Here is a 24,611-nt window from a genome sequence, read left to right as displayed (position 1 = left end):
GTATTTTGAGAGAAAACAAGATACGATTTAAAAGTTAGATCTAAAATATTGTATAGTAGTCTACACTCAAACTAGGTCAATCCAACAACCGCTTCATGGCCGCTGGAAGTCCACAGCGGCTTTTGGTTTCAAGTCCTGAAGCCTCTGCGCTTAAACCACTGGAAGAGTTGGGCTCCAGTCCCATCACAAGTTCTTGTTCGTTGCCCCCTGAAGAACACAGCGGGTACACCAAAACCGCTGTAATTAGGCTGCTGCAACACTTGGGCTCGAGTTGTTTCATTATTCCTTAGAAACATCTTCAATGAACCGCTCCATCATACCAATTAAGAGTCCGTAAAACTTCATCATCTTGAGGTTTCTTGTCATCATACCGCTGCACTATATCTCTCCAACACTTGGGCCAGATGAGGTAATGTCATCTGAGATTCACAGCGGCTTAGTGACACGATTTTAATTTAATTGGTTCAACTTTTTTAGTTTAAATTACTTAGTTAATTAAATAAATTAAAACTATTAATATTTTAATGATGATATATTCCACATAGAAATCTCACCACTGATGATGCTTTAAAACTTTGAAATCTTCTTTTAAAAAATTATCAATTTCTTCTTGATTTAACAGTTATTAGTTAGAAATTTAGAATTGATGATCTTTTATAAAAGTTCATGATCAGCCATAGTTATAAACTTTTTTACTATAGAATCTGACATAATATATTGGATTATCTCTTACAAATTGAATACGGGGCATTTAGAAATCAAAGAACTAATTAACATGCAAAATAAGTGAAGCTGTGCACAAAAGAGAAAAAAGAAAGAACTAACTTTCTTTCTGTATTTTTAGACATGTGTAGATCTTTAGCTAGATAAAAAAATTCTTCTTTACAAGCAAGTGAATCGCTAAAAGAACGACAAACGAAAGAAGACAGAAGAAGTGAAGATGAATGAAAATACGGATCGGAGTTTTGGTCCAATACAGATCTAAAGGCATCTGCATTGAGGGTTCAATGCAGAGGTTCACACCTTTTCCAAAAAAAAAAAATTATAATATTCTCATTTTTATGAACTCAGTCCTTGCAGGTTCACTAAGATGAACCCGATTCATCACTGTAACGCGGATTCCACGCCACGTAGCGATCCGCGATTGGTTTGCTTATTTAAAAAAAAAAAAATCAAACGAAAAAAATAAAAAAGAAATAATAAAAAATTAAAGTTATAATCTTCTCTCAAGCTTTATTGATGCAGATGCTCTAACAGTGGTAGTTTGGACCCACGTCAGCGAAAAGCAGAGTACACCGAATTATTCAAAAAAAAATGAATGAAAAATATAGATGTTTTGTCTTATATGGAAACAGAAACATTCATATTTCACAACTCTTTTTATTTTTATTTATCAATATTTATCAATATTTTTTTGTTGGAATTTTTTGGGTAACTTTTCTTCTTTGACTTCAAACACCAACTTAAATTATGGTTTTTATATTTCACATTAAATTTTAAAATATAATATATTTGATTACTTATATGATTGTACGTATAAAATATTATTAATTATAAAAAAACTAATTTGATGGTACGTATAAAATACGATTAATTATATGATAACACATATTTTGTAACCTATGATGACACATATAGGACATATATATATATATAATAGTGATTAGAGGTGGGCGTTCGGGTTCGTTTTCAGGTCCTTTTGGGATTTCGTGTTCAGTTCAGATCTTTCAGGATTAGGTTCGAATTTGGATAACCAATTTAAATAGGTTTGGTTTAAATATTTGGATAGAGAATTAATAATTATTTAATTATTTTTGAAGTTTTGAGTATTTTTAACTATTTAAGATATTTACGTTTAATTATTTGTATATATTTTCAAGCATTTATGCGAACTTAAGAGTATCATATATATTCTGGATGTTTTTATATATATTAAATCTAAAAATAATTAATATATATAAGTATATAAATCTATTTTGGATACACAAAATACTTCGGTTCGGATCGGATTAGGTTTCAGTTCTTCAAATACTAAAATTTTGAATAATTCGGATATTTAATCAATTCCGGTTCGGATTTAGAACTACTTATTCAGATTGGGATCGGTTAGATTCTTCGAATTCAAGTTTTTTGCTCAACCCTAAATAGTGACATAAAAAGCAAATAGCATCATATTGTTTAAAAAAATACACCCGCACGGACATGCGAGTCAAAATCTAGTTACTATTAAAATAGTAGTAACAATTAACCTTACTATAACATGGTATATTTAAGATTTTGCCATTAAATTTCAACAAATATTTTCTTCTCACTAATGACCATTCTAGCCTATTAAAATTGGTCAATAGTAACAACACATACAACCATTTAAATACATGTTATAATTTCTTCAATCATCTGTTTTAGTCTATTAGATTTCGCTATTTCAGTAGTTTTTTCTTTACTCATGTATTTCTAGTTCATACTTTTAACTTAACTAATTTATTATTTTACATCTATATATTTTAGTAAACTTCTATACTATTAAAGCAGAATCACACGTAAGATTATGCCTTTAATTTTAGAGTTACTAGATTTTTTAACCGCGCTACGCGCGGATAAGATATTATATATATTTCTCAATTCTAAAAAATAATGTATAATATTGTATTATATTATTTAAAGAATATAAAATAAGACCACATAATATAAATATATTTTTTATATTTTCTTTGTGAAAATCATTATCTTGTTTGATTGTTGTACTTAATTCACATATTTGCATAGATATTTGTGATAGATGAATAACTATATTTTTATTATCAGTAAATAATATATATTTATTATATAATATAAGAAAAATAGAATTATTTACTTTTTAACAAACTTGTCTCATGTTGGGGACTCGGTTATAGACATATCATATTCGAATGAAACATTTTTACACTTATCAATCTTCTTAACAATCAAGACACAAATCTGAATATCAAAACAATATCTCATACGATCTCTTTGTGGAATAACTGCTCTGAAGAAATTGAATTTATGCATCAAAAATGACTGAAAATGGATGTGCATATGTGTTATCTAAGTCAGCTTTACAAAAAACTATTTATAGTTCATATATCATTTATGTCCATCCTATTTTTTTGTCCATCATTTCTTAAACATCTTGAAATAAGTAATGCTAATTAATAATAAACTTTTTACTCACAAAATAAAAATCAAATTTGTCTAATTATCGCTTAATTTGTCTAACTGATATATGTATTTCTCAATTCTAAAAAATAATGTATAATATTGTATTACATTATTTAAAGAATATAAAATATGACTTCATAACATAAATATATTTTTTAAATTTTCTTTGTGGAAATCATTATGTTGTTTGATTGTTGTACTTGATTCACATATTTGCATAGATATTTGTGATAGATGAATAACTATATTTTTATTATCAGTAAATAATATATATTGATTATATAATATAAGAAAAATAAAATTATTTACTTTTTAAACAAACTTGTCTCATGTTGGGGACTCAGTTATAGACATATCATATTCGAAAGAGACATTTTTACAGTTATCAATCTTCTTAACATTGAAAAAACAAATCTACATATCAAAACAATATCTCATACGATCTATTTGTGGAATAACTACTCTGAAGAAATTGAATTTAAGCATCAAAAAGGACTGGAAATGGATGTGCAGATATGTTATCTAAGTCTGTTTCACAAAGTACTATTCATAGTTCATATATCATTAATGTCCATCTTATTTTTTTGTCCACCATTTCTTAAACATCTTGAAATAACTGATGCTAATTAATAATAATTTTTTTGCTGGAAAAAAATCAAATTTGTCTAATTGTCGCTTAAATATTTTATTAATATGGTCTAAGAAGCTTTTAAGTGATATCATAGTTTAATTTATTAGTTTTTTGTTAATTTTTAGAGGTTTTTGTATTTAAGATTTTTTTCCATATTAAGCTTCTATTTCTTTCACAGAATTGATATATATATATATATATATATATATATATATATATATATATATATATATATATATATATATGTATATATATCATAAAAATTACCATCAAATCAGTTTTACTTATTTATTATTTTGTTTTAACGAAAATACACTTTTTAAATAATTTAATTTAAAATAAAATTATATATTAATTTGCTGTATTTTAACAATTTCATTGATTTAATTAATTTGCTTTGGTGGATAACTTAGAAAGTTTTCATATGAATCGGGGAAAGCAAGCTTATGTTGTTATATTATATTTATTTTGTGTATATAGAATCTATATACAATGCTAGTGCAATAAAGAAAGAACATTATTTTTTTGTAACTTCAAAAAGATACATTATTACAATTTGAAATGAATCAAAATTGAATAAATGGTAATTAAATATTTGTAAATCTAATTGTTTAGTTGGATTCTCATGAAAAAAAAAATCGATTGGTTAAACAAATGTTTCAAAATTTGTTGTGGTATTATTTTGTCTATAAATTATAAAATTTATTGAATTAATATATTTAATTATTGCATCCTTAAATAATATTTTATTAAGACATTAGAAAAATATGTTTTGAGTTGTTTTGTCAAATTGTACAAAAATCTATGCTTTTTCATATTTGCAACTTCAAAAAGATACATTATGACAATTTGAAATTAATCAAAATTGAATAAAATGGTAATTAAATATTTGTAAATCTATTTTTTTTATCTTGTTTAGTTGGATTCTCATGAAAAAAAATCGATAGGTTAAACAAATGTTTCAAAATTTGTTGTGTTATTGTTTTGTCTATAAATTACAAAATTTATTGAATTAATATATTTAATTATTACACCTTTAAATAATATTTTATTAAGACATTAGAGGAGTATGTTTTGAGTTGTTTTGTCAAAATTTTACAAAAATCTATGCTTTTTCATATTTGTCACGAAAATTTATATGTTAAACTTACTTTTACAAAATTCTTAACTTTGTCACGAAAACAAAAATCTATGCTTTTTCATATTTGTCAACGTTCTCACACTTTCTAAGAATATATTAACTTAGCCACTTACTTTTTTTTTTTTTACAAAACAAAGTATCGGAGTCTTGAAAGTTGAATTCATATTATTGTAAATGTACATAAAAGTTTGTGATTATATACTTAGTGGTTCTTTATATGTGTCCAAGAAAGTGTCAATGGCTTAGTGGTAACTGTCCTATATATATATCATACCAACCCGGGTTCGATTCTCACATTCGCATTGTGTTTTTTATTTTTTACGAAAAATAAATGAGATGACATGGCAATTTCGGGTTCTCTGATTAGTTGATTTTTCTATCCTATGTGGACACCCTCTCCATGGCTTATATCCCCTTTTAGTATAGTATAGATTTAATATTTATAATACAATGCCAATTCTATTATTTGGCATAAAATAATCAATTAATATCAGCCAAAAAATTAACAAACGTATTCAAGCATTAATGACCTTAAATATTTAGAACCTCTAGCATTCCATTTCATCTATTACAAATTTACTACTCATATAGTTTATTAATTGTATTGATACAAACCAAACCGTATGCCTTCAATCTAACCATCCTTATCCTTATTATTATTAACCCAAAATATTTGATGTTCCCAGATTTCGAAATATTTATTCAAAAACTGAAATAAGATATGTATATTCCCAGAATTATGATAAAAATGGTCCCATATTTCACATATAAAGGAAAATATATACTTCTTATAAGTATATACTTCTAAGAATATATTCATAAGGAATAACAAAAAGTTTAGGTAAACCGTTTGTGCTTATACTATTATAACATTATTTTAACATAAATAAAAATAATACTAAAGTATCAAATTAGTGAATAAAAACTAATCTGAGTACTCCTCTAAATATTTATAAACCATAATACTAATTTATAAATTGAAAACTGAAAACTAACAACATTTAAAACAATATGTATTTAAATAATTATTAAATTAGGTTTTGCAAAGAAAAAATTGGGCTTTGCAATCCAAAATATTATAAATCAACACAATATTATGAAATGGCGTGAATTAATTTATTAAATATTTTTTTATCAAATTATGTTTTTGTTTATAATAAGGGTAAGTTAATAGCTTAACTTTAAATATATTTTCAGTTATATTAAAAATTATCGTTCACAGATTAAAATATTAGCATTCAAAATTAAATATAAAACTTTATTTCAAAAAAAATCTAAGAGGGAAAATAATAAAATTAGAGAATCACAACTAATAAATTATTTTCATCAAATTTTAAATATTTAAATTGAAAATTTTGCATAGAACAGTGATAGTGATTATATTCAGTATCCAAAAGTTTTTGAATAAATAATATTATACAAAACGTAAGATAAACTGTCTACAAAATATATTTGTTATTACTAAATAAATTTTTGTAAATTAAAAATTAATCTCGCGCTTACAAAGCGCTGGTCAAAATTTAGTTTCATATTAATTAACAAAATCCCAAAGTCTTCTAACTTCCTATACTTTATTAGTTAAATATTAATTATCAGGAGTATGTTTTTCAGTTATTCCCATAAAAAAAATGAAGGCATGTTCTGGGATAGTCTTGACTTGAGAATCAACCATAGGTGTCATGGGTGCATGGCTGAGAAGGAGGCTGCTTGAAACAGAGTGACTTGAGAAGAACTGAGGAAGGATTACTAATAAAGATATTGAGGCTGTATTCGAATTAATAAAGATTTTTTTTTACAGATTTAGGACTTATATGTAAATTTCTTCAGAAAAAAATAGAGAGCTTTTCCTGTGACCTGTGTCCAGCTTTGCACGCTGGAGACGACACCATTGTTCATGCCTCCAGAAACATCAAGGCCGTTTGAAAAGAGGAAAGAGGGCTGAGTCATGGGGCTTTTGTTGTAAATGCAGTAGGTGCAATGCAGACAAATCTTTTGTAACTGTAGAAGCTAATTGTTTGTAGGATCATAGAGAGAGAGACATAACCATTGTGCTTTCCTGTAACACTTGTTTGTTGAAAATGTTCTGAAAACAATCAAATGGGAATAACAACACTTGTATGAAAAGACTTGGAACTTGCATAAAAGAAAAAGGATGATGGAGAAACTATTCGTCGATCCAATGATCCTGATTAGCACTACCTCCAGGTTTATCCTGAAGCAACACATCTTTCTGCTGTTTCAACTGGTTGACTAGCCTGCGGACGCTAGGAGGATCCGCAGGTGCTTTCTTCTCTTGGATTTGCATCTCTTTTTTGGTACTAAGATACGGTTTAGGAGGAGGAGACTTGTCTTGCAGTACAGCAAGCTCCTTTAGGCGTTTGTATGCTTTCTTCTTTTCCTTTCTCTCCGCAAGATACTCCATCTGAAAAATATATCAAAAACGTGTTGAGTGTTCAAGGAACAGCAGTATTACAATTCTTCTATCTATTCAAGTGCAGATTTAGTAACAAAGATCACTAGACAGTGAAAAGAAAGCACGTACATTAGCTACAGACATGGCGTCATCCTCGCTGATGCCATTCTTGGTCAGTTCAAGGACCCGGCAACCATATACGCGTGCTGGATCTGGAATAAACGCCGAAGCCCTATAAGATGGTGAAGCATTATATAAACAAATAGTATTAGAGATACATGTAGAAAGAACAGTGAAGGACACAGGAAACTCTGAGCCACATGGACAGTACTAGTACAAGATACAAGATGGGGAAGCATTATATTAGAGATACATCCACAGTGAAGGAAACATGAAACTCTCCCACTGAATCAGAATTGAAGAGCCACATGGACAGTACTAGTTAGTGCAAGACACAAGAGATTAAGCCAGAATTGTTTGGAATCGAATATATATATAAGGGCAAGGTTATAACGAACGAAGAAACTCATAACGCATCAACTAAAACATAGTAGGTAGAGATGCAATGTAATAGCAATGCAGATAGATAAAGATGGAGACTTTACTTGTTGGGGTCGACGAGTTTGGCTTCAGGATGCTTACGGGAGAATCTACGAACGTAGGGATCTTCAGGGAGGACAATCTTCTTGAGGTTCCCATTAGAGCGAGGAAATACAGGAGGAGGTGACCTGCCATTAAACCAACCACAACACTAAGAAACTTCAAACCTCAAATCCCAAAGTCCTAAGTAATTACAAGATCTCAACTTTCTAATGCATATTGAAACCCAAAATGGAAACGCTATAGCAGGATTGATCCATATGGAAGTATCTAACTGGATCAAGCCGAATCATTTCATTATCGAGCGAGAGAGAGAGGGTTACGCTTCCATGGCTTTAAGCCAAACGGGCTCTCTTGTAGCGAGTCCACCAACAAGCCTCCTGGTTTTTGAAAGTAAATCTCCTTTCATCCATGACATGGTTGCTTGCTTGCGAACCAGAGCTTTCCCTTCTTCGCTTGATCTGTTGTAACACCGAGCCAGCGACGACGAGGGTTTAGAAATGCCCGTCTCATGGTTATTAACGAACCGGGTAAATCATCTAATATTTTCGGTATAGAGTCGGTTCTCTCGATTATGCTGGTTGTTTCGGTTTAACATAATTTCAGCTAACGAACGAGATACGACGCCGTTTCAACGTTCTCTTTATCGGTTAGAAGCTCCTTCATGGTTATGATTCAAACCGGGTACGTCACCTAATAATTTCGGTCTAAAAGGTCTTGTTGAAACGACGACGTTTTCGCGTTCATTTTAGCCCTGGCTGATCTCTCTCTCTCTCTCTCTCTCTCTCTCTCTCTCGAGTCGCTCTAGAGAAGTGCAACAATGGCGTTGAGACTGACATCGCTAAAACGCGCCGCCGCTGAGTCATGCCGCATCTTCCAAACCCGAAGTTTGAGCCACGTCGCCTCAATGCCTCCGCCTTTGAACAGCGCCATCGATCGAGCCATTTCTATGCCGCCGCTGATTTCGCCTGAGTTCGATCAGAATCAGAATCAGAATCAACCGGGTTCGATCGACGAGAAGAGCTTCGGATTTGGGAGTCCTAATTTCGGCTTCGGTGGATCCATGGAGCTAATGGCTGTCCCCAAGAAGAAGGTTTGGGAACTCTCACAGCCTCTTAATCAGTTTCAGGGTTTTAGATCAATTTAATTAGTTCCTTGAGGTTTGTATACTCTAGGGAGTTACAACTTACCTAGAATCAAATGAAAGTTTGTATTTTTATAATGGCGTTGTCCTCTTGGAGGGTTAATGGAAGCTGGTGTTGATGAAACATGCAGGTTTCTAAACACAAGAGAGGGATACGAAATGGGCCTAAGGCTCTTAAGCCTGTTCCTGTCATCATCCGTTGCAGGTACTTGATTTGGCTTCTCTTGATCTACCCATAGGTTTGAGATTTTGTATGAGATCTTGTTTTGAGGTTGTCAAGGATTATTGTTCTGTTTAGTTTCTCTAGGCTGTCATGTCCTTACTATCTTCACTTGGTTGAAGCTACGTTCAAGTAACTAGAAAGGTATAATGAGTTTGATGGAAGAACGTGGTGTGTTGAGCGTTTTGCAAAACATGAGTCGACTTGTTTGGCCTTAGATATGCTTGATTCTACACTTGTTTCCTTCTTTATCATCTCACTGGGTGCAAACTATTGTGTTTGCAGGAGTTGCGGGAGAGTTAAGCTGCCACATTTCTTCTGTTGCAGCGGTGAGCGGGGAAACCCTACTGAGCAAGGCAATTAGAAAAACTACTCACGATTTCCTTTATGATTGTTACTCGTTGGATATCTAGAAGAAGAAAATCTTGACTTAGTTGACTCTGTTTTGATCGAATTGTTTCGGTTTTTTCCTGCATGATCAATATGCTCATGCTTCTTTTTGACAAATTATATTATTGTCATTGCTTATTTGCAAAGTCTCATTTATAATATACTAGTGGTGAGTTTACAAATAAAACTATTTTATATTAACTATATTTTATTCCTTGATCAAAAAATATTTTAAAATTATTTGGAAATTTACTTTAAATTGTATTAATAAATATACTATATTATTATTCAAAAATTAAATTGTATATTTTATTAAATTTTGTTTGTTTGAGTTGAAAGGACCACTAATATTTATTTTGTTAGTGAAAACACAAAATTATGAAATTAAACAGTTAAGAAAAATGTAATAATTTATATTCCTCCTTTTTATTTTTATTCCACTTTGATATAGTTGAGGAAAATATAAAATAAAAATAACTAATATTTTTTAAAATTTCTAAGAGTATAATTTTAATACTATTAAAATCATTAATTTTATCACGATAAGAAATTAACCCACCTCTAAACTAAATCAATTGAAAATATAAGGAGTCGTCGTCGTGCTGCACCTCTAAACTAAGATTTACCCGACTTTTATATGGAGAGCAAGAATATGCACATCAAGTCGTCGTGCTGCACTTATGAAGCGTTCAAAATTGTTGTTGGAAATTACAGGAATCTTTGATAATTAATCTTTGTTAAGAAATATATTATATGTCGAAGGGTACACATATTTCTCCTGCTAATATGGAAGAGAACTTGATGGCTGTGTGAACCATAAAAATGACGTTGTTGGATCCTAGAAAAATTTGATCGAAGCTCTGGAAAAAAGATAACATCGGAGAGGAGCCAATATGATGAAAACACGAAGATAAGCAACAATTTCGGATTATATGATGATGATCACTGATTACTAATTTACTATATTTTAGCTCGTCTTCAATTAATGAGCTTATATTGTTTCTATTTTATATAGTATTGATTCCACTAATTTTGAAATGTTTTTGTTAAAAGATATTTTGTTTACCAAAAGATCATAGAAGATGAAACTCAGTGGAATGGAGAGATTTCTTTTTAGTGGGTGTTTATAAACTACGCATGAGTTACGAAGATGTAGCTTAGGTTTCAATCTAGGCAAAGTTCACAAAAAAGTTCAAATCTATCCAGGTATTTTTCTTTATAAGCTTTCCTAATTTTGTTTATTTATAACCTATTTCTACAAATATTTTATATTTTCCAAAATCATATAAATCTAATAATTTTTATTTTAATTATAATTAAATCGAGTTTTAAATACAACTATTGGTAAATTAACCAAAAATAACTACAAAAAAAATAATCAAAGTTTTGTAGAGTTTGCATGAATACTGTTTAAGAGAGACAAAGGCATCATCAAGTTGTTCCCCAACCGCATATGCAACTGCAACCGCAAGTTAGTGTGAAAAGCGTCTCAAGCCAAGCTAATATTCAGGTACAGGATCAACAATCTCAAAAGTTTAAAGCCAAAACTGAAGGAGATAATCCAGTTTCAAGGAGTAGCACACTCATATAGGAGCGCTACATGGCCAGATCATGACTGCTCCTATGCAGCCACAAAACTTTTCCATGTCGTTAACCTCTTTTTCCAATGGTACTGCCCCTGCGAATTTGAATTCCTCTTCCAAAGGCTACCAGTTCGTATCTACAGTTCCCGTTGTTCACCAGCAAAAAAAAACTTCAGGCAAGTGACTCAAAGACAGGAGATGGAACTGTTAAGCTCATGTCGAGGACCCCGAAAAGACTTACTGAGGACCCCATCAATGAATGGTCCGACGCTGTTTTATGACAGTCCATCCATAGACCGCAACTTTCTTTCTAGTACTTGGCCTCTTACTGCAGCAACAACAATGGATGGAGACCCCTTAATGTTTTCCCATCATCTTACACAGATCAGCAGCAAACTGGTTGGAGTTAAATGATGACTCATTCTCAACCTGATTCTGTTACTGCCACATCATCCCAATGGAAAAAACCTGCAGCCTCATTATTGACGTCTTACAATTGCTTAAATCTCAAGAAGTTCCAGTCTCAGCAGCAGATACTTACACACGGACAGACACAGATTTTTGGCAGCACCATCAGAGCTACAGCAGAAAAGATCTGGTGGTGGCTCTTCTTCTGCAGTGACAGGGACTGCTTCCCATGGAAAAGCAGAAAGACACCTTAACATAGAATAAGAGTGTGGTATCGCCTCCAAGCTCCTGCAGAAAGACATTCTTCAGTAGCTTCTTCGATTCCATAGTATAAGAGTGTCTCATTCTTGGCGTCCTAGCCCCTGTAGTAAAAAAGTTTGTAAATCCTGTTATAATGAGATTGTCACTACGACTAACCAGTATGTGGAAAAGACATACATGAAGTCTGCCATTCTCATCACTGAGTGCAATCCTGCATTCAGCACACAAATTGCAGTAGAACTGTTCCATGTGATTTCTCTGCACCATTTCAATGTTTCTTTCTCCAAATCCTCTAGCTGGAACAGAAAACATGTCTCAGTGAATTAAGAAACAATTACCAACAAATAAAAAGAACAACAGTATTGATAAGCTGTCTAGAATCACGTCATCAACCATGTTTCTCTTTCCTTGTTGAGCGTCTATTTTCGGTTTTTAAGCTGTTGCATCATACGAAAAGGAAACATGAGCTAATATCTTTTTTTTTTCAAGTGTTTGACAGGTTATAAGTGAATTGTACTCTACATGTGATATTTTTCAATAATGATCTAAATAATATAACAAAAATCTTATGCGCATAAAATTCTTTCTTATGAGATGGATTCTCATGATTGCTGCCTCTTCAATAGCCGTAGTCCACCATGGATCCTAAGTATTTCAAAAAACAAAGAGGATATAATCATCATCACCATTTCTTCATAATGGATTAGAATTTAACCGCAAGCTTGAAGACGACGTTTGAAGCTGCGGTCAGATCCAGACCGACTCCTCCAGCTTTCAGAGATGTAACCAGAGCCTGTAGAAGCATAAAAACTTTTAATCTCTCTGATCCAATAAAAAAACGTTTGAAGTTTTGTTAGAAACGATCCACCGACTTACTGTTTCTGTTTGGTTTCACTGAACTCCTGTAAGACTCGCCTTCGGAGCCAGCTTTCCATCAAATTTAAGAAACTTAATTCCTCTTTTTCTCAGCTAAGTAAACTCAATTCCTGTGGAGCTCAGACAGAAACAGTTGAGAATTTACCATGACTGTAGAGAGGCTTACAAAGAGTAACAAATATGAAAGCCGAAGGAGATTTGGAAGCTTGTTTGGGTTCATATATATAGTGCAGAATATGGTTACAGAGGGAAGCTGGACAGATGAGAAGCTGGAGATGCACCGCCTGGAAGAGAGGTAAGATGCATTGAATGAGGGAATTGTGATCGGAGCGGGTTGATTGAGTTACAAAGGTCGTTAATGGATAAGAATTAATGCATCCCGTAACGGTTCAGGCAATAAGAAACTGAGAAGCTCGGAAAAAAAATCTCAATCCATCTATTCGTCACAAAGTTTTGTCTCAAACCCTCCTGAAACTCCATTCTCAGGTGAACAAATCGGAGCTTGAACAACATTAACCCTAGAAGTCGATGGCAAGAAGATGGCGTCTCAAGAAGACATTGAAATTTTTTCAGAAAAAAAAAGAACTCGGTGAATTTCAATATAATTGGGCTACGAAATTGATGATTAAAGAGCCCAGCTAAACAACATACCAGCCCAACAATTAAACCGTACATTAACCATGGAACGCAAAAAGCAAAGAAGAAACTTTAGTAATAGCTCGATACGTGGCAACAAAGCCCCCTCCCTCCAGAGTGACGTGGCAGCCTGTGGTGAGAGAAAACTCTCTTTTATTATTAAAGAAGATATGTTCTCGTAGACTCAAAACGAACAGCTACATCTGCAAAAGAGTAAACAAGCTCTTCTATCAGATTCGCCGAATGCTATAATAGTTCACAGGCATGACACAGTTCTCTGGTAGTAACACAGATAATTATTTCTTTATTTATCCTGTAGGGCTATGAATCTCGGGTTGGAAACTGATTTGGTCACATTGTGACTGGGACTGATCCAGATTCGAGTCTCCGAAACAAACAAGACAGTACAAACTCTACAGAATCGAAAAGTTTCTTAGCAAAAGGAAAGGTTGTAAGTTTAGAAGTTTCCTCACATTCTCGATTCCTATCATGAAGATTCCTTTTCCAAACGAAGCTTCTCCGGTGGGCATTATAAACAAACACGATTAAGATAAGATTAAAGGTATAGTAATTACTCCAACGACCACTCATGAGTTTGGTCTTTCCCCTGGAAAAGATGGTTTCGAGCTCGGATACAGCGAGGAGCAACCAATCCTAAGAACCGAGTATTGAAGGCCTTGCCACTTTCATGAGGGTTACGCTGGAGATTGAAGTTACTATAAAAAGCATATGATAAACTGATAAAGTACTTTAGTTATGGTTTTTGTGACAAGTAAGTTATTGTGAACCAAATCAATCGACAATCGGTCAACAAAAAGTCAATGATTTTTCATCTAGCCATCCGATTATTCAACCAACTATTATTTTTATAATTACTTTTATACTAGGCGTTTTGTCCGTGATGCAGGCTTAAACATTTTCATAATTTTTGAAAAGTTATTTGTACACTATATTCATTATACTAAAATAAATTTTAAAATAACTTAATATTATATTTTTAATTATATAATTAAAAAAAATTATTTGATTAATATTTAATTATGTAATTTGTGTTTTTAAATTTTTATTAAAATACCTTTTCAGATAAAAATACAATATATATATATATATATAAATATATAAATTATCTCATTTTTTATTTATATTTTTAGATTATAGATAATTCAATATTCTGTTTTTAATTATATAATTAAGAATTTTATTTGATTAATATTTAGTTATATAATTCATGTTTTTAACTTTTTACTAAAAGACTTTTTCAGATAACAATACAATTTATACAGAAATTATCTTTTTTAAAAATTATATTTTCAGATTTTGGATAATTCTTACTATTATTAATTTTAATCAATTATCTAATTAAATAAATTAAAGTTTCGTTTTTATTTTTTTAATTTAGTTATACATTTTATTTGATTAATATTTAGTTATATAATTCATGTTTTTAATATTTAGTTATATAATTCATGTTTTTAACTTTTTACTAAAAGATTTTTTCAGATAACAATACAATATATACAAAAATTATCCCTCTTTTTAAATTATATTTTCAGATTTTGGATAATTTTTACTATTATTAATTTTAATTAATTATCTAATCAAATAAATTAAAATTTCGTTTTTATTTTTTAATTTAGTTATACATTTTATTTAATTAATATTTAGTTATATAATTCATGTTTTAAATATTTAGTTATATAATTCATGTTTTTAACTTTTTACTAAAAGACTTTTTCATATAACAATACAATATATACAGAAATTATCTCACTTTTTAATTTATATTTTCAGATTTTGGATAATTTTTACTATTATTAATTTTAATTAATTATCCAAGCAAATAAATTAAAATTTCGTTTTTATTTTTTAATTTAGTTATACATTTTATTTAATTAATATTTAGTTATATAATTCATATTTTAAATATTTAGTTATATAATTCATGTTTTAAATATTTAGTTATATAATTCATGTTTTTAACTTTTTACTAAAAGACTTTTTCATATAAAAATACAATATATACAGAAATTATCTTACTTTTTAATTTATATTTTCAGATTTTGGATAATTTTTACTATTATTAATTTTAATCAATTATCTAGGTGTTTTGTCCGCGATGCGGGTTTAAACATTTTCATAATTTTTGGAAAGTTCTTTGTACACTATATTTAAAAAATTATTTTATTAATATTTAATTATATAATTTATGTTTTCACTTTTTACTACAATACTTTTTCAGATAACAATACAATATATATATATATATATAAATTATCTTTTTAATTATATTTTTAGATTTTGGATAATTCAATATTCTATTTTAATTATATAATTAAGAATTTTATTTGATTAATAATTAGTTATATAGTCATGTTTTTTTAATTTTTATATATAATTCATGTTTTTAGCTTTTTACTAAAAGACTTTTTCATATAACACTACAATATATACATAAATTATCTCTTTTAAAATTATATTTTCAGATGTTGGATAACTCTTACTATTATTAATTTTAATCAATTATCTAATCAAATAACTTAAAATTTCGTTTTTGATTTTTTAGTTTAGTTATACATTTTATTCATTAAGGGTATAAACGATATTAACCACTATAACTTTTAACGTGAGAACTCGATTCCAAAAATTTACTTCGCAAATAATAGTATAGATACAAATATGAACATTTACAAGTTTTATGTAACAGTATATTTTCAAATCATTACATTTATTAATTATAAAAGACAAACAATCTGAAAACAAAATTTTGAAAGTGATTCTGCTAATAATTTTCAAGCTTATAGCATTATCTTTTCACTGGCAATGAGGACGTGATTCTGTAGTTTCTGTATTTTAACGGCGTCATGGCTTATTTACACTTATCTGTTTCATTAGGTACTGAGATAGAATCTTCCCAATGCCGAAGAAGCTGCATATCATGCTCAGTACATTGAGCTGGAGAGGTTTCAGGAACATTAAGAACTGATCGTATTCTTCAACAGATGCGACTGTGCTTGTTTCGGTTCTTATAGTCGAATCATCGCCATATAACCCATGCTGTCTTTTTCTTCGGGTTGCTTTTCCCCAACCGTTAATTGTCTCTCTTACCCTTTGAGGTAACGTGACCAAAGTGCAACAGGGAGATGTTAAAAGACTCATTTTCCATAGAAGAGAAGAAAAACAAAAATGGAGAAATAGTTCTTAATTACAGTGATTGGAATTATCGCTAACCAGAAATAAAGATTCGATCCTATATGCATTATCATGACCAAAGAAACTCTTAAAACATTCATAAAAGAGTAAAAATCAACTGTAGTAGAAGACTATACTCAATACCAAATAAGATAAAATTAGCAACAAAATTCGAATAAGAATTACAAGAACTACTAATCATGCATGTATGCATGACCATTAATGAGTTTGCGTTTTCTAACGCATAAAATTAGAATTGAAGAACTTCTAAGCATGCATGCATGACCACTATAACGAGTTTAAATTTTCTTCAGAAAAAAATAGAATGAAAGTACTTTGCATTAGTTTTGTTTTCAGTGTATAGTAAGCATACCTTTGATGTTAAAAAGCAACCAAACCCCAAAGTGGCCCGCTGCAAAAGATCACAAAAAGGTTTTCATCAGTGAATAATGTATCACTTACTCTCTACACAAGAAAATTTGTGATATAAGTTGGCTTATATGAGTGAACCAAAAAAAATTGGCTTATATGTTGGATGAATAGAAAAAAAAAATACAAGTGTGACATGAAAGCAAGTTAAGCTTGGAACAAGAGAGGAGGTACGCTTTATAATTCGATTACTTTAAAGTTACCAAGACGCGCCACACTATTTTTCTACCGAAAAGATGTAACTCACATAACACCAACAATTTTTTGGAACTCTTCCTCCATAGAACGAATCATATAGCTATGAAAATCGTATGTCAGTGTTAGGTGATTGATATGCCATAGATTTTACCCACTTTTAGTCATAGTTTATAAGTGTTTTAATAACTAATTATTATGTTTTAGAGTAGATTTACTATATTTATAGGACCAGGAGTGATTTGGAAAAAAAATGATAATTTTTTAGCATTTTAGAGATAATTGGAGAAAGCATCCGAGCTGACTATCGAACAAGACCAATGGTCGACATTTAGAGATAATAATCGATCGATGCACACCTTGTAATATCGATCGACAGCGAATCGCGCAGAAGCCTGTTTGGTTCCAGCCGACGTAGAGCCTAAAACTTCACCAATTTACAAGATTACCTCTGACTAGTTTTTTACCTAATATTTATAGTTTGCCAACATGTTTTAGGCAATGTGTGATTTCTTGTTTTCTAGTTTTCACACCAAAAGGTTTTTTAGGATTTTAGTAGAGTTGGAGAGAAGATCCAGAGAGATTTGTGATTGGAACTCCATTATTATATATTATCTATTATCTATCTATATAGTTTTTATACCTTATTGTTGTTATGAATTACTTAGCTATGTCTGAGTAGTTTGATTGTTAGGTTTAGGGTTTAAATAGGTTATGAGGGATTAGCCATAACTATAGATTGCTAAGTTGTGATATTCATCATTAGGATTGTCATTAATGCATGTTTCTAGTTTAGCTAGCTAGAACCTTGACCTAGGAGTTGTAGGCACAAGTTAACACTTGAATCTCACCTTGAATCCGTCCTAATTGAGCTAAGATTGTTAAAGTCAGGCGAAAGCTGATCTAGTAAGCCTAGTGAGCACTATTCAACCCGCGCGTAAAGCTTAACTAATAATGATAAGACTACACAAATACATATAAAACATATATTTAATATATTATACAGCACATAATATTATAATATTATATAATAAAAGATAATATAAATTACATGTATAATAAAACAAAACACACACACACACAAATTTTAGAAACTTATATACATACATAATACCAAATACTCAAGCATTATTTCTGTATTTTTATTTTTATTTTGTAATTTTATTACATATGGAATGTATTTTTATTTTTTGTGAGCTTTATTTAATTTATTTTCTATTTTGTGAGCTTTATTTTAATGTTACATAATATTTATTATATTATATTTTATTTTGGTGTACTTAAGTTATTATAAATTAAGCTTAGCATATATATTTGTGTAAAGAAATAATTATGAGGACCAAAAAAAATAAAAGATAGTTTTGAAGTTCTAAATAGTAAAAACTCAAATTTGAAGTTTTACTATTTAGAACTTTAAAATTTGAAGATTTGAAGTTGAGTTAGAATGGGACAAAATCTCAAAATTTGAGAATTTGAAGTTGGATGGGAAATTCTCTTAGAAGGTAGAGCGGTAAGTGCTACCGCCCCATGGCCCAAGAATATTTGTGATATAAAGTTTTATTTTTTATTTTTATATTAAAACAGATTAACTTAAAATTTTCTTGATAACACACAAAATTAAGATATAAATATAATTTTAGCTAAACTTAGTTTAAATATTTAAAAAGCTAGGTTTATTGTAGAACTTTCATAGAAATAGTGAAATACTTTAATTAATTACATGAATTTCACCTATTGAGTTTTCAAAATTACTAAAAAACATTTTGCCAAGGAGCCCAAAAATTGTTGAGCCGGCCCTGGACACACGTAAGAAAAATTTGCATGTTGCATGTGTAACACCAACAAAAAATAATCTAGTAGTCTGAATGAAAATATATACCAGTGAATTCAATACAAGCCATTGGGTATTTTTTTTCTCATGAGAGTTAAATTATACTGATAGTTTAGTTACATGTATAATCATTTTTTGGGCTGAAAATAAGTAGTTTCTAACTTCTCTTGGTCCTTTGCCCACTTTTTTCTCTTTAATATGCCCACTTTTGTCTAATGGAATGTTAAAAGAAGCCTAATTCACTACAGCAAAACTTCTGCTTGATTTATTCTCACTTACAAGCTTCCTTGATGTGATCGAATAAGAATGGATAAGAGGCTTGTGGGATTGACATGAGAAGGTAAAGGTAGCTATATTTCTGAGAGCGAACTCACCAATTACCCCGTTGAGGTCTAATTCAATCTTTATAGATTTCTCTAGTTTTTTTCTTATGGTGTTGCTAGTAAATACCATTTTTTTTGGTTTTGGATCTTCAAAATAATTCCCGCAGGAGATCCAGACCCCCAAAAAATCGATCTTTCTTTTAGTTGTTGAATCTCTCTTTGATTGATCAATGTGCGTGAATTACTTCTCACTAAATCACTAATCATTACTAAAACAAAATATCACTAACAATTAAATTGTCTTAGATCAAACAGAATTGTAACGCTATCTAAAGTACAACTTCCAAAAAGTTAAATCCCCTCCGTGGTCTCACTAATCAACAATCAACTCAAATGCTCTCAAGTCTCAACACACGCACCCCCACTCCTTACTTGACAATCAGACATATACTCAAAAGCCAAAGTATATCAATGTCTTGATGGGGCAAAAGATTATTCAGTTAAGAAATTAGAAACTTCTAAATAATCAAAGGCAGCCCTTTCTAAATGAGTAGACATCTAGATTGAAACAACAAGAGAAATGCAGTCAACACAGTGCTGCGAATCTGAGTTATTCAGCTAAAAGAAAGTTGACGGATAGCAAGAGAATACTGCTGAGCAAGCTTCTTCTCTCAAAGAGGCTTTCGTTTGGTGTTCTGCATCTCTAGAAATTCTTCATTTTTCTCCATCTTAACGCACTACTGTGAGATGTTCTTGTCTCCAAGACTCTCCTCTTCACTTTCTTGGGGTTCGCTACTATCATCTCCGCTGCTAGTATCTGAACCACTACTCTCTTCTGGACATTCTAATGGCGTTTTTCTAGTGCACAACAAGAGAACAGGATTGTCCCCTGTTCCAACCAGTTTAAACTTGAAGGAATCTCCAACTTTGATCTCGTTTACTTGACAGAAAGTTCTCCAGCCTGGTCCAAGATAAGTCTGGTAGGCTGATTCATAGAATCTCAAAGCTAAACTCCATCTTCCTCCCCATTCATTCTTCAAAACCATCTCACTGCATCCTCTATCTAGACCATTTTCTATCACAAACTTCTTCCCAAGATACTGCAAAAACACCACATCATATAAACGACTCAAACACACTATGTGTGAAACTATAGTGTGACTTTAGGCCATCCGCAGTGATGGTCTCCAAACAAGTTTCTTAGCATAAAAAATTATTAAAAAGACAAAAAGTAGGAAAGAAATGATGTTAAAAGGAAGAATCGATTCTTCCCCAAGAAACTTTAGATATATCTTAAGAGACTAACTACACACATGTCAGCTTCTAATTGATACACCTATTTCTTTTAAGATTAAAATGTAATTATAAAACTAAATTACTATAAATATTGATAATAATATCAAGATACTCTTTGTGAGAGACTAATCACTAATGATGTTTTATGTATTCACCAGTTTATCAGTTTTGAGGCTATTAGAAGTGACAGATCCCACAAAACAAGAATGGTGTAATGAAGATACTACTGGAACTGGTTTTGGTCGATTATGCACTTGGCCGCACAACTTAATAACCGGTGGTCCAGAGTTTCGGACGAGTTTCAATGTATAGTGACCATGGCTCATCCCATTTTCAGCGCAGAATCTTCTCCAACCAGGTCTGATAAAAGTATGCATGTCTGACTTGTCGTGTTTCAATTTAAAACTCCATGATCTTCCTTCTCCGTTAAGAAGAATGATTTCCTCACCGCTCATTTTGTCCAAACCGTTTGTCCTCGCAAAGCTCATTGGCAAATACTGCAATGCCATATCACAGAATGTGATCAAACCAGTTCAGACATAACATAAGTAAAGCTATTATTAAGATATATTTTGCTTAATCTAACCAGTCGATCTAATCTTAGATTCGAGGCTGAGACTTTTGCTACAAAAAGAGAATTATCTGATGAAGAAGACTCAATGATGTTGTTGGTATGATTATGATTGATGTTGTGAGTATACTGAATCTCGCAGCAACTTGGTCCCATTGTTGTGACGTGAAACACTAGTTCTCCTTCATGTCTGAAAACGATCATGTCACCAACTCTGAGATCATGCGCGAGTGCAAAATCTTCCCATCCATGGGTGAGTTTCAAGGCGTCCATCTTCACTGTCCAAGTCTTATCGGACGCATCTGTTGTCAGTTTGGCAATTTTGATATGGTCGTTTCTTCCTTGGACGTGCTTCAAGAAGAAAGCTACAGGAATGGTCTGCACCAAACAAGGAACAAGATTAAGCAAGTGGAACATTGTTGTATTCTTGAAACGAAAGAGAGTAGTAGTACGAGGTGAGTGTGGAAGCGGGGAAGAAGAGGCTGGAAGAAGTGTGGTTTGACTGGAGAGTGAAGAGATAGATCCTCCATTGCTTAACCCGTCAAGAGAATATCTCAATAAATCACTGAAAAATATATATATGCTGAGCAACAGATGGTGGATTCACTTTTGATAAAGGTGGGAGCTTTATGAGACTTGTCCTCTTCCTCTTGAATCTTTTGAGATGATTACTTTTTTCTTTTCTCTTTTCCAGAAACTTTATCTTGCCAATCTTGTGAGTATGAAAAACTATATGACATAGATAAATTATATTCCTAAATGAGATAGGTCTATGTTTTATGTAAATATACAACTCTCATCAAATCACAACACAATAATATATTCATATTCTCTAATTCTACAAAAATATATATTTGAAATTCATACATATGACGAGATATATGTTGACAAATGTCTGCTGAGTTATCGACGTCTAGAGATTGGTATTGATTCTGCAAAGTAAAACGACTCTTGCGGTGCACAGGTTTAATGTCTTCAGTCTTTAGCATCATCCTTTTTATCTTTTAGTTTCTGTAATCGTTAGTTTGGATTGTTCTGAGTGTATCATCTATCTTTCATTGTATAACATTTTCAAGTGGGTTTGAGTGATTGCGTTGGGGTTTGAGTTACAAAAAAAGAAGATCGGAGTTCTAAACTTATCATGCTACTATCAAACTGGTTCTGAAGTGCATGTTTCACATTGTTAACATAAGGATCATTGTTACTTACTTAAAATCTCATCATTGTTCTCCCATAACTTGGTCCGTGCATTAACAGCTAACAAATGATCTCATAGTTTAGTTGCTCTGTTCTCACATTTTATATTGGGATAAGAAACTAAAAGACTTATTTCTTCTTGTAGCCAGGAGGAGAAGAATGTCTTAAAAGGGATCTTGATGCATAAAGTGGTGATATTTCAATTTCTCAAAGGTTACCAACTAAAAGATGAACGTTGCCTTGCTCTACACACTAGTGGTGTAAGATCGAAAAAAACCGTGTTGCAGTAAAGTTCTAAATCTTTCTTGAATTCACAACAAGATTCAGATAAGTAGACATACATCTAGTCAAGAAGCCAACAATCTGCTGCAGCTAAAAGAAACTTGACAGATAAGTTAAATAATGCATAGCAAGTAGCAAGTAGACATCACAGGAATCTTCTCTGGAAACAAAAGTTTCAATGTTTTGTGCAGAACTTAAGTACGGGGCTTGCTTCATCCTCCCAAATGAGTTCCAAAACAAAGGGTTGTCCTATCTTTAGGCCATGAGCATCACGGAACACTCTACAACCTTTTCCAATTTGCATTTGTCCAGCTCTTTTGTTCTGCTTAAGAGCCACCTCTTGTTTTACTCCATCTTGACCCAACAGAGTTATCTTCCCTGGCTTGTTGATGCCATTCCTCTTCGCGAAACCCATCGGAAGAAACTGCACAAAGATTTGATTTTAGCACTAAATATAACAAGTATAACGGACAACCTTAAAGCAGACTTGTTTATGATCTTCACCAGTTGATAGCGTTTAACAGCTTTTTGTGTAAGAGTTAATGTCAAAAATCGGTCTTCACTATATGAAGATGAAGCTCTCTTGTCTCCAAGACTCTCCTCTTTACTTTCTTTGGACTTGCTACTAGAGGAGAGAGGATTCACATCATCACTATCTTCTAGACACTCTACTGGCGTTTTGTCACGGTGGGATGATTCTTCAGGGCACAAACAAAGAACAGGCTTCTCCCCGGTTCTAACCAGTTTAAACATGAAGGCATCTTCAGCTTTGATCCCGTTTACTTGACAGAATGTGGTCCAGCCTGGTCCTAGATAAGTATGGTTGATTGATTTGTAATGTTTCAAAGGTAAAGTCCATCTTCCTCCACCTTCATTCTTTAAAACTATCTCACTGCATCCTTTGTTTAGACCATTTGAAGTCACAAACTCCCTCCCAAGATACTGTAAAACGCCAACGTTATACACAAGAGTCAAACACACAATGCATATAAATATACAAATAAAGGAATAAACCAAAGTTTTGTATTCACCAGCTTATTATGTTTCAGGCTAGACGCACTGACAGATCCCACATAACAAGAACTGTGTAATGAAGCTTGTGGAACTGGTTTCGGATTCTTCTTCACTCTTTTCCTCTTCTCTCTTGAACTGTTTCCTGTAACTGTAATACAATTTAAAATAATCATAAATTTGCATCTCTTTCTTCAGAATCTGAGTACATTTTATAGAACAAAAAGTATACCAATATTGTTGGTCTGATCATGAGTATCGTCATTGATGTTGTGGGATGATGTATACTGAATCTCACAGAAACTTGGTCCCAAAGCTGTGACATGAAACACCATTTCTCCTTCATGTCTGAAAACGGTTATGTCACCAACTCTGAGATCATGAGCAACTGCAAAATCTTCCCATCCATCAGTGAACTTCGAGCCGTCCATCTTCACTTTCCAAGTTTTATCAGACGCATCTGTTCTCAGTTTCGCAATCTTGATGTGGTCGTTTCTTCCTTTGATGTGCGTCGAGAAGAAAGCTACAGGAATGTTCTGCACCAAACATGCAACGAGATTACAAAAAAGTTAAGCAAGTAACAATGTTGTAGACATTCTTTTCTTGGGAAGAAATAAAAGAAAAAGAGAGTAGTATACGAGGTGAGTGTGGAAGCCTGGAAGAAGAGGCTGGAAGAAGAGATTGATCCACCATTGCTTAAAATATCAACTATGTAGAAAATGATACGGAAGCAAGAGTATAGGGAGACACTAGAGAGAATAAAATAGAAAGACTGTGTACTCATTTAAACTGATTTGAAAAGAG

General features: G+C 31.7%; 3 protein-coding genes and 1 long non-coding RNA gene across 6 annotated transcripts; 1 reads left to right on the top strand and 3 right to left on the bottom strand.

Moving 5' to 3' along the window:
• Window positions 1–6,984: 6,984 nt before the first annotated feature.
• BNAA07G09370D lies at window positions 6,985–8,489 on the bottom strand. The gene is made up of 4 exons (XM_048736708.1): window positions 8,289–8,489; window positions 7,971–8,093; window positions 7,495–7,597; window positions 6,985–7,374 (listed from the first exon to the last, which is right to left on the bottom strand). Exons 1-4 carry the CDS (start codon window positions 8,381–8,383, stop codon window positions 7,117–7,119), a joined length of 579 nt encoding a protein of 192 aa, XP_048592665.1. The 5' UTR covers window positions 8,384–8,489; the 3' UTR covers window positions 6,985–7,116.
• A 208-nt stretch (window positions 8,490–8,697) lies between these two features.
• On the top strand, window positions 8,698–9,857 carry LOC125576495. The gene is made up of 3 exons (XM_048736709.1): window positions 8,698–9,058; window positions 9,241–9,314; window positions 9,615–9,857. Exons 1-3 carry the CDS (start codon window positions 8,786–8,788, stop codon window positions 9,691–9,693), a joined length of 426 nt encoding a protein of 141 aa, XP_048592666.1. The 5' UTR covers window positions 8,698–8,785; the 3' UTR covers window positions 9,694–9,857.
• A 1,148-nt stretch (window positions 9,858–11,005) lies between these two features.
• On the bottom strand, window positions 11,006–13,561 carry LOC125576494. 3 transcript variants are annotated; one of them, XR_007314895.1, is made up of 4 exons: window positions 12,848–13,540; window positions 12,149–12,764; window positions 11,544–12,072; window positions 11,006–11,439 (listed from the first exon to the last, which is right to left on the bottom strand). It is a non-coding gene; the product is annotated as an uncharacterized LOC125576494 (long non-coding RNA). The 3 variants fall into 3 exon arrangements; XR_007314894.1 differs by having other exon boundaries at window positions 11,006–11,743; window positions 11,844–12,072; window positions 12,848–13,535; XR_007314893.1 differs by having other exon boundaries at window positions 11,006–12,072; window positions 12,848–13,561.
• Window positions 13,562–19,716: 6,155 nt separating this feature from the next.
• On the bottom strand, window positions 19,717–24,355 carry LOC111199234 (B3 domain-containing protein REM17-like; the record flags this gene model as incomplete). Its single annotated transcript, XM_048735508.1, has 6 exons — window positions 19,717–20,550; window positions 20,902–21,243; window positions 21,333–21,695; window positions 23,190–23,830; window positions 23,903–23,945; window positions 24,029–24,355. Coding segments are annotated over 6 exons (2,079 nt in total), but the record flags the coding sequence as incomplete, so codon positions are not given.
• Window positions 24,356–24,611: the final 256 nt, after the last annotated feature.

The sequence above is a fragment of the Brassica napus genome, chromosome A7 (assembly GCF_020379485.1).
Source record: "Brassica napus cultivar Da-Ae chromosome A7, Da-Ae, whole genome shotgun sequence".
NCBI lineage: Eukaryota > Viridiplantae > Streptophyta > Magnoliopsida > Brassicales > Brassicaceae > Brassica > Brassica napus.
The sequence above is the reverse complement of the archived record's forward strand: the minus strand, read 5'-3'. Positions and strand labels throughout refer to the sequence as shown.

What these genes read in the sequence shown, in the direction of transcription:
- BNAA07G09370D (XM_048736708.1), bottom strand. Translation starts at nt 8,383, where the DNA reads ATGTCATGGATGAAAGGAGATTTACTTTCAAAAACCAGGAGGCTTGTT. An exon ending in AAACTCGTCGACCCCAACAA is followed by an intron (nt 7,598 to 7,970) that starts GTAAAGTCTCCA and finishes ACCATCTTATAG; the next exon opens with GGCTTCGGCGTTTATTCCAG. An exon ending in ACGCCATGTCTGTAGCTAAT is followed by an intron (nt 7,375 to 7,494) that starts GTACGTGCTTTC and finishes TATATTTTTCAG; the next exon opens with ATGGAGTATCTTGCGGAGAG.
- LOC125576495 (XM_048736709.1), top strand. Translation starts at nt 8,786, where the DNA reads ATGGCGTTGAGACTGACATCGCTAAAACGCGCCGCCGCTGAGTCATGC. An exon ending in TGGCTGTCCCCAAGAAGAAG is followed by an intron (nt 9,059 to 9,240) that starts GTTTGGGAACTC and finishes TGAAACATGCAG; the next exon opens with GTTTCTAAACACAAGAGAGG. An exon ending in CCTGTCATCATCCGTTGCAG is followed by an intron (nt 9,315 to 9,614) that starts GTACTTGATTTG and finishes TTGTGTTTGCAG; the next exon opens with GAGTTGCGGGAGAGTTAAGC.